Consider the following 9,921-nt stretch of genomic DNA (forward strand, 5'->3'; position numbering starts at 1 on the left):
GCAAACAGAAAACGTTAAGGCTTGTGAAAATATTTAGCAACAGGTTGTGTTTGGTGGCATTCACTGGCATTATTTAGATCAAAGCCAAACCCATGTAGATGGGATCCACCATGCAGGAAATGACAGCAACCAAACCTCTCAGGTTTCTGGGATATATATGGGATTAAAATGAGATAATATGATAATGATACTTTGAGATGGCCAGGGATAATGTAAAATATGATAATATGGGATTAAAAAATAAATAGCCAAAGAACACGACCCCCTGAAGGATTTCCTAAACGTGATCACACTGCAGAGGTTTCAGACCAAACCATTTCCAATACTGTATCTACAGTTTTAAGCAGTAGTGAACACACTGGAACTTGTGTTCTCAGATAAAGCACAGTCGTGACAAACCAATTCCCTATCTTCTCCTCTCACGCTGATTTCCAAATGTGCCCAAATGACACATTTACTGTCGTCGTCTTTCTCTCTCCATTTTACACGCTTTCCTCTGAAGGATTAAACAGAGAGAAAACAGTCTGCTTTAAACGCCTCGCAGTGAAAGGCAGGACACCACATATACCATAAATAATGCAGATGAACAATCATGCTGTCAGAACACAGAAGTCTATCACTGCAGCTGCAGAGGCTGCACACTGCAGTAACCTATGCTGCAGGCCAAGGCTCTACCTGCAGATGCAACTGCTGTTGCTAAAGCACACCGTTTCTATTTCCCTGTGATTTTGATGCTGAAGAGCATCAATGAGCAAAGTGTCAACCTCCACCCACCCCTCGGGAGCTCGCAGATTTTCCTTCCTTCGTGTCATTCTCTGCACAATGACCTACTTTCAGCTCCTTTTACCTTTGCCCCTCTGCTGTCCTAACCCTTTCCTCTCTCCTGGGCTCCCCTGAGCTCCCCTTTCCGCTCTCCTGCCACACACTGCTGGGGACATTTACAGAGATGCTTCTGTTGTCAGGAGCCCCCCGGCTGGGAAGCTCTGCATCAGTGAGCACAGCACCTCCCGTTCCCACCCTCTGAGAGAGACCTGCTGACAAATGAAGGAGATGCAGCCTTGTTAAAAAGCTCTTAATTAACAGCATAGATCAATGACAGCTTGGCAAGCATTTAAAAATAACACCATCCATCCCCCTACTTCCATTGCCTCCTGTCTCAGCTCTTTCCTACCAGCACCCCGTCTCTCCCGCGACCTAAATCCTTTTTAGCTCCAGAAGAGTTATCCAAATAAAGCTACTTTACGATCAGAACATCGTGTAACCGGTTTGAGGGTGTTTTACAACGCTGCAGGCACTTCTTGACACAGAACTAAGTATTGTGCATAGTGAAGCACGGCTTTGCACACGCTATTTACATCACAAGGTCATGCCACTCCATTGCAAGCCTCCTGGAACAGTGTTCTATTTTTGCTTACCAAAAGCAACCTCTTTCCATTCCATACCCTCGGAGCCAACCAATACAGGGCAGCAATAGGGAGGATCCTTGGCCACAAGTGTAAAAACCCAACCAACCCTCCCCAATCAAACTAAACCAGAAAACACCATGGCATCGTTTTTTTATATTGAATCATGATGATTAACAGCAAAATATTCCCCAAAACCTCAAACCTCTATCACTTGTCAGTCTTCTGAAAACCCAAAGTCAGGTCGGGCTATAGCAAAGCTGGAACAAGAGTGCACAGTGCTGTTGGGAAGAGCTGTAGTCTAGAACACTATACCATGGATGTATTAAATTCATGCTCACTTCCATCACCAGCAAAACCCAGAGGGCAGACCCTGAGCGCCATTCCCAGTCGGCACAAGCCTGCCAGATTTGGGGGTAACAATTCATGCATTCGGATATAAAGCTAACAGGCTTTTTGGGCTTAGTATCATCTTTATTTTCAATTCATGTTGCATGGCTTTCTTCATCACAACTATTTTGAGCCACAACCTATTTAGCTGAATTTTCTCCAGTGGTGAGTCATGATGTTAAGCCTGTCACTGATACAGTCACACTGCGTGTAACCAAGCTCTGGACACTGCTCCGCTCCCCAGTCCCATGAGATAGGGAAGAAAAGAGGCAGAGCAGGATTCAGGGAAGAGATTTCAGAAGAGAGCTGACATTTACAGTGAGGATATTGAGCCTATTTATTGCTCTGACATCAAGTGTGCTTCCCATAGATTAAATGAATGAAATTGTGTCACTGAGGGAATATACACAGCGTAAAACTGCAAAATGAACCCAGACTGAATGTGGAAAAAAGCTTCAGAGATGCAAGATAAAAGATAATAATTTGTATTCACTTTTGTTCCACTCTTTCCTTTCTTCAGCCTTACACCAGTGGGGAGAGACAAAGGACAACTGCAGATCTCCTTCTGCTGGATACCTTGTAGGGAAAAGCAAATTGAGAAAGGGCATTTTTCCAAGTACTGCTTTCCCTTGATAGTCAACTCTCCTGAAAGGCTGGGAATGCTCTTCACCTACTGCTTGTTTTCTGTGCCATATTATAGTTCCAAAGCTTCACAGAGAAGTTATTCAGCTTGTTTCGAGGCAGCTGGCGCTGCCTGGGTCTTGTGCTGGACAGAGGGTAGCTTAAAACCAATTAACCTTTCAGACTAAGTATTACTACATAATTGCCTGAAATTGCAGGGATTGCACTGCTTTCTTTCATGTAAACACCCTTACAGTGAAAAACCAACTCCTTTGAACAAACTAATTACAAGTTCAGAGTCACAAGAGCCTTTTTTGCTAGAATTAACTACTTTCATCTTAAGCTTTAGCAAAATGCTTACAAGAAGGAAAGAAAAAACATACATATATATAAAGCAACACATCCAGTGGAGGTAAAGAGCATTTATTGCTAATTTGTGCTCCAGGAAGCGTGATGAAGCTCTGAAAAGAAATAATCCCAGGAAACAGGATTTTAAGTGAACAGAGATAAACAGAGGCTGATCAAAGGCAAAGAGCTGGAAAAGGCTGATTGCAGAGAAGCTGCAGGGATCTACTTTAAGCTACAGTGAGAAAAAACAGATATTTCACAAAAAAAGGGACTGTAGGCTTATGTTCACAACTAAAGGCTGAATTTCCAAAACATTTAATATATCACAGCAGCCCCCACAGGTTTTTACTGTTAACCATAGGGCATTAGCGGGTTTCTCACATGAATTGCCATGCATTAACACAGAAAACTGCATTCTTTCCTTTGCAGCCACTCCACAACCCAAGCTTCAGTACATGCAAATAAACTGGCAAACCAAGAATATCATCTAGCACCAGTGAAGCATTCATGGAACAAGTTTGCTTTCAACAAAGATACTGAGGAAGAATCAAACCCCAGGTTCAAGTGTGTTTTAAGTCTGAACCATTCAGAGGGCTCTTACGAAAGATCTAAACTTTCCTGTTTGCCTGATCTTGCCTCCAGTGATGCAAACATTTGGAAGAGAACCAGGTAAGTGAAGACTGAAATGAATCCTAATCCAGTTCATCCTCCCACTGTGCTCTAGCTGAGACTCCTTCCTTGCTGGCCCCAAAAGGCACCCTCTGGGCATCAGTCAGGTCAAACACTGCTTCTGGGGAAAGTAGGCATATAGGGATATCCATATAGGGATGCTGGGGATGGACTCTTCATTAGGGACTGTAGTGGTAGGACAAGGGGTAATGGGTTAAAACTTACACACGGGAAGTTTAGATTGGATATAAGGAGGAAATTCTTTCCTGTTAGGGTGGTGAGGCACTGGAATGGGTTGTCCAGGGAGGTTGTGAATGCACTATCCCTGGCAGTGTTCAAGGCCAGGTTGGACGAGGCCTTGGGTAATATGGTTTAGAGCGAGGTGTCCCTGCCTATGGCAGGGGGGTTGGAACTTGATGATCTTAAGGTCCTTTCCAACCCGAACTATTCTATGATTCTAAGGGCTGAAAGACAGCCCAGAAAATAGGCTAGACAAATACAGGCAACAAAAAACAAGAAATCATACATCAAGTAATATGCTAGTAAGATGTTCGAGACAAAAATCCCCTAGGTAATTCCACAGACATGGAAAAACAGCTCTGAAGGAACAAGAGAAATATTTTAATGCAGAAAAGCAGACAAAAAAAAAAAAAAAAAGAAAAGTGTTTTTTTGATTAGTTGCTGTCTTTTGGAGTTAACTACAAAATATGAAAATTTACCTTTAAAATTTACACTTCTTCAAAGAACTTTAAACAATAATACCTGTTGACAGCTGATCTGTGCCTTTGGCACGGGACATCAAATCCAGGTACTCCCAGCACTGCTTTTCTTTGGCTGCAAATCTGTCGTAGAAAGGCCACATTCTTATTTTAATGATAAAAGTGTATTTGGGAGAGGGAGGGAAGTAAGGAAAAGGTGATGGCAAATACAGGAACAGAAAATTTGCAACCATTAGTTTCTAGCTGAAGTGCAAGGAAGCACAGACTTACTCTAAAACAGTCGAAAAGCACAAAGAGAAGGCCTGGAGCACAAGGGAACCTTCTGAGCCAACAGCTGGTTCATGGTCTCTGAGTACTGAGAAAGCCACACATACCCAGATTTCCAAACTCATAACCAGGATTACAGCCCATGGGAATTTCCCCATACGTTTCAATGGAATAGGCTTTCACTCTGCTACGATAAGCAACTCTCTGTGGATACAAAATGAACTGCCTGGTGTAACAGGCACATATTAGGACACTTGGCTTTGTCAGGCAGGGCTTGCTTTTGTTTCTTTTTCTACCCTGTAGTTCTGAGAACCTGTGTTATATTCACCCATTCAAATACTGCAGAATTCTCAGTGTCAGTGTGATCAAGCATCCCCATTAAGCACAAAAATACCAGGAGGCTGGATCATTCAGGGAAGCGAAGAGCAGCAGCAGTATCTTTTACACACATCAGAAACAGATTCTCAAAGACACAAACACTGATCTTTATTTAATTATTTAAATAAAAAAAATTGAGAATAACCATCTCCTACATTATTCCCATAATAAAAAGTTTGTATGACACTGTTAGAAGTGGACAGAAGTATCCATCTAGTGATTGCACAAAACATCTGTGACACTGAACATAATTTCAGCACGTCAATTGGTTTAAATAAATAGTATTTCCTGTTCCAGGGCCTTCTCTATATAGCAAAGTTACATAAAGAAAACCTACAACAGAAACTTAAATCAGAAAATCTTCTGGGAATATCATCCTTTTTCATGGTGAAAGTGGCTTGTGGTCTAGCTTAATTCTACTGGGAGCAGGCTTACATTACATCAAAAGAATATCTGCAAATGAATTTGCATTGCTTAAACAAATTTAATTTAACCCAATATGAGTTAATCAGTGCAAATTTTCCAAAGAGTCAGCTTAAAAGGCAATTAAATGCAAAAACAAAAGTAAGACCTTGACAAAATACATAACCTCCTGAAACAGCTTCTTTGTGAGAGGTGATCTGTACTTTCTAAGGACACACAATAACTCCTGCTGGCCACTGAATTCAATGGCAATTCGGGTGAATTTGGCTCTCCTCAGAGGCAGACCACAAGTCTGGATTTAACACTGCTGTACTTACTGCAAACGCTGTTGCTCTCTTGCTGGAAGAGAGCTGTTGAGATGGCAAAAAGGAACATACCAAGATTAGACTACAGTGCATCATACCCTACATTCAGCAAAATAATCACCTTGGAGTCAAATGCTCCAGAGAGGTCAAGCCCACTCTCAGATCAGCAGGCACTACCTTGCCCAGAGCCCTTTTAGGCCATCTTGCTCATCACTACAACTGTCAAAACAACTTTTGCACAGTCACAAATAAATCTTTATGAAACAGTAAAAAGCTTTTCAAGACAAAAATTACGCTAAAGGTCTGATTGATATGAGTAAACCCATCCCATCTCCTATCTATTCATTATATAATAGTAGTGTTTTATTCAGTAGTGCATTTCCAGCCACATCAAAAGTGGCCACAGCTTTATATGCAATCACATTAAGCAGCTTGTTGGTACAGTGAATAAGCAAGAATAAATTTTGCTTCAAGCACGCTGCTTTGCAGCCCGTAGGATAAACATTGTGTTTCATTCATTTCCAAGCAGACCAAGCTTAGCAGGTTAAGCTAACTTGCAACACCAGCACTTCACTGTTCTTCTAGAAGAAACATACCACGAAGTACTCGTTGTTGCAAAGGGTGCAACTCATAAAACATTAAAACCCCAATTCTTGTATCAGACATTTTAGCAAAGTGGGAAGGAGTTTGGTTTTTTTTGTGTGTCATGAATAAAGTGACAAAATATTATTACAGATACTACACCTAAGGAGAAAGTTAAGGCTTGTTTTCCAAGAGTTTCCTTTTCAAAGGCAGGCATGAATTTAAAGTCATAGTCTGCTGAAGACATTACATTACTCAAGATGTACTCACATCGTTGCAGAAGGTGCAGACAACTAAGAGGCATTTGTGGCGAAGTGATGTAACATTTGATTACATGAGATGCTCTAGTTTCACAAGGGAGCCATATACTGCTTTGACGAGTACTGATATTTTAGCAACACTTAGACCTCTACCAGCCTTGGATCTGCTCCTTCATTTATGTGTAAGAGAAACAGATCCAACTTCTGATTTCTTTGATAAGAATGCCAATCAGCAACTCCTAAAAAAGAGCAGACATCTTCCAATACCAGTTCTTTTTCTCCCAAGGAAGAAGCTCATTACCACCTGCCAGCCATCAGCTAGCACAGATCTGGTTTCCTCCAACCCATCACCTTATTCCTTACAGTGGAAATACAGTAACCATTCCTACATTCAACTACTCCAGTACTGAAAGCAAAATCTCAACATTTTAAAACTTATTTTATCTGCTATAACCATATTTCTTTGAACTCAAAGGTATATTTGGAAGAGGTAGTCCAGGAGAAAAGGGTTTCAAGTACCAAGATCTGTATGTCCCGTACCAAGCTGACAGACCTATCAGTGCACCGATAAGCTTTTGACTGAAGTCATGGAAATACAGGGCAGTAGAGAGAAACATGAACACCCAGATCATGGTGAGAAAACACAAGGAAACAAACAGGGCGTTGACCACAACACGCAGCTTAGAGTTCTGGTCTATGGACAAGCCTTCCAGCACAGCCACTTCCTCCATGATCATCAGAGCACAGTATGAGAGGAGAAAACAGTGTCCTGAGATATCAAAACCATTCCAGATCCCATTGTGCTGGTGGCATTCCTGCTTGTTGTGGAACAGCCGGTGAGGCTCACTGACTTTACCCGAGGTAGAGCACGCGCCGGTGAGATTCTCAATGTACATGAAGACTCCGGTGCAGACGTACCAGACAGCAGTGCCCACCAGCAGTGCACTGAGACGCCGCAGCACCGTCAAAATGCTCTTCATACGACCATACAGGAGCTTGCTCTTGGCAAACTGGTAGGTGGTGACTGTGATGAAGGGCAGCAGAAGCCACAACGTCCATGCCCAAGCCACCTTCACGAAGTATCTGCCAGAGAAAAGCCAAAAGAGAAACATGCATGTGTGAAACTTCACAGGAACTGAGAGTGGTGCTTGAAGGAGCAGGTTTTCAAGGTCATTGTTCAGAACCGTCTAAATTAGACACTTGTGCACTCCCATCAAAGTAAAGCATAGCTAAAATCTTAACCCTCTCCCCGCTCTCAGGCCTAACACACGAGTAATTCCTTAACCAGGTACTTACACTATTTCCCAGGCAGTGTTCCCTTGGACCTAAAGCCCTTGTTCAGACTTGCAGTTCTGTTTTGCAATCGCTGTTACCCTACAAACCCGCTCAACTCTGCCCTACTCAAACTGCAGCTGTGAAGAACGTATTTTTAGCTTGCCACCCTTACACAGTAACCCTTCCTCTGACTTTCTTCATCTCAATTATCTTTACTTTTAAAGCCCTTCACAACCTCAACCAACCTCTTACCACTGAATAAGACAGACAGAAGGGCTGATTCTTTTCCCTAATGAGCCCATGAAGCTTTTCCTCCGTCATCACTTTATAAAGTAAATGAAGCAGTAGAATGTGTTTGCTCCTCTGCTGTCTCTCCAGCTGATGAGCTTTCCTTTGGCATACACAAATCCTTCCATCTCTAAATTCACTTTCTGCCTGATAATTTTTGCTGTAATGCTTATAAAGTCTTGAAAACCAACTGATGATGTGTTGATATCCTGTTTAGCAAGAGACTAGTCGTCAAATCTTAAAGTGGAGCATGTGCACCTGAATTTCCTAATGAGTTAAGGAGACCATAGTCTATGTACTTTCTCCTATTAGACCTTCCAATGCAGCTGGCTTCCTATCAACTGGTGGGAGAGGGGAACTGTGCAGCCCCATCCTTACCCATATCCTGGGTTGAAAACCAGGGAATTCTTGTCTGCAGCTGAGCTCAACACATGCAGTCATCCTTTAATCACCACTTCAGCAAAGACAGAAACAAGTAGGACCAGAGTTCTGTATCTTCATTAAGACCCTAACAAACACTGTCAGGGCCTGCCCCAGGATTTTGAGGAGCGCCTCCTTTGCTCTTAATTTTACAGTAGAAGCGGCATCTGCGTGGCAACTGCAGCTGCTGCTATGGAATAGGAACTGAAAATAAACCCCTCATCTTACTGAGATAGCTAAAGCAAAAGGCAGCTGCTGACATAGCTCCTGCTGGCAAACCAGCAGGGATCTGTGGGGAAAAAGCTGCTTCAGGGACTGTCAGTACACATAACCTGCCTCTGTTTAAAAAGGGAGAGCTGAACTGCTGCATGTTTTTGCTGTGAGGTCAGTGTCACTCCCCAAGCGCTCCTGCCAGCCCTTCCTTTCAATCGCACTGAGAGCAGCTCCTCTCCCACACGGCACCAAATGAAAAACCGGAATCAGGTACCAAGCTCCCCGAATCAGAGGGGAAAACAGCAACTTCAGCGTCGCTGCCCGCTGTGTAGCAGGCAAAGCACACGTGCACCAGCCGGGCTCAGCGCCTTCCTCATTCCCTTCACAAGGTTCACAGGCACTTTAGGAGTGACTAAGGCACTTGAGCCGTTGTCTAAGTGCTAGAAAAGGATGGCAGGAACTCTGATGTTACAAAAGACGATGAAGGTCTTATTTTCTTCAGCTTGCTTTTACATACCTTGCTAACTACCTGCTTACTTCAATATAAGGAATGACCTGGGTACTAAAGAAGGGAAAACATTGCTTTTTCCCCGCCTTCCAATAAAACCTGAGCGGGAAACTCCACTGTTCTTCGCTCTCACAGTCCCGTACCCCACAGGAGACGGGGGGACCGGGAAATCCAACTGACACCACCCCACCGCCGGGCCCAGGCCGCTCACACCGAGCCTCCCCTCGCAAGCCCACCCTGGGCCCAGCGCCGGCCCCCACGCCCGGGGCAGGCGGGTGTCGCTGTCCCCGTTCTCCCGCCCCGGGGCCCGCGCTCCCTCCCCGTCGCCCGTCCCGGTTCTCCTCACACGTTGAGCGGGTTGCGCTTGTTCTGCAAGGGCGTCTCGGGCACCAGGTCGCCGTCCTTGAGGGCGGACCCGAGGACAACGATGGCGAGCAGCAGCCAGGGCAGCCTGCGCCGCACCCGCCCGGCGGCCAGCGCGGCCCGCAGCCAGCGCCCGCACCGCTCCAGCCGCTCCATCCCCGCCGCACGCCGAGCCCCGCAGCCCGCCCGGCCGCCGTACCGCGTCACACGTCACACCCCGCGCACCGGGCACCTGCCCCGCCCGCCGCCGCGCAGCTAGAGCGCCCCCTGGCGGCTCCGGCCAGGCGGCTGCAGCGGAAGGGCGCCCCCTGCAGGGCCCTGCGCAGGCTGCGGTGGGAGCTGGTCCGTGAGGGTACGGGGTCCATAGGGGAGCGGGGTCTGTGCCGGAGTGAGTGTCCCACAGCAGGAAAAGGTCCCTTGTACATCCGTGTCAGAGGAATAAAACGTGCTCAGAAGCTGGGGCTGTTCAGCCTGGAGAAGAGAAGGCTG

General features: G+C 45.1%; 1 protein-coding gene across 1 annotated transcript; it reads right to left on the reverse strand.

Annotated features, from left to right (window-relative positions):
* Positions 1-4,878: 4,878 nt before the first annotated feature.
* Positions 4,879-9,633, reverse strand: FITM2 (fat storage inducing transmembrane protein 2). The gene is made up of 2 exons (XM_061375338.1): positions 9,416-9,633; positions 4,879-7,448 (listed from the first exon to the last, which is right to left on the reverse strand). Exons 1-2 carry the CDS (start codon positions 9,586-9,588, stop codon positions 6,806-6,808), a joined length of 816 nt encoding a protein of 271 aa, XP_061231322.1. The 5' UTR covers positions 9,589-9,633; the 3' UTR covers positions 4,879-6,805.
* Positions 9,634-9,921: the final 288 nt, after the last annotated feature.

This window comes from Neopsephotus bourkii, unplaced genomic scaffold, assembly GCF_033783945.1.
Source record: "Neopsephotus bourkii isolate Nb327-2 ecotype Australia unplaced genomic scaffold, CSIRO-AGI_Nbou_v1 NB_1663, whole genome shotgun sequence".
Taxonomy (NCBI): domain Eukaryota; kingdom Metazoa; phylum Chordata; class Aves; order Psittaciformes; family Psittacidae; genus Neopsephotus; species Neopsephotus bourkii.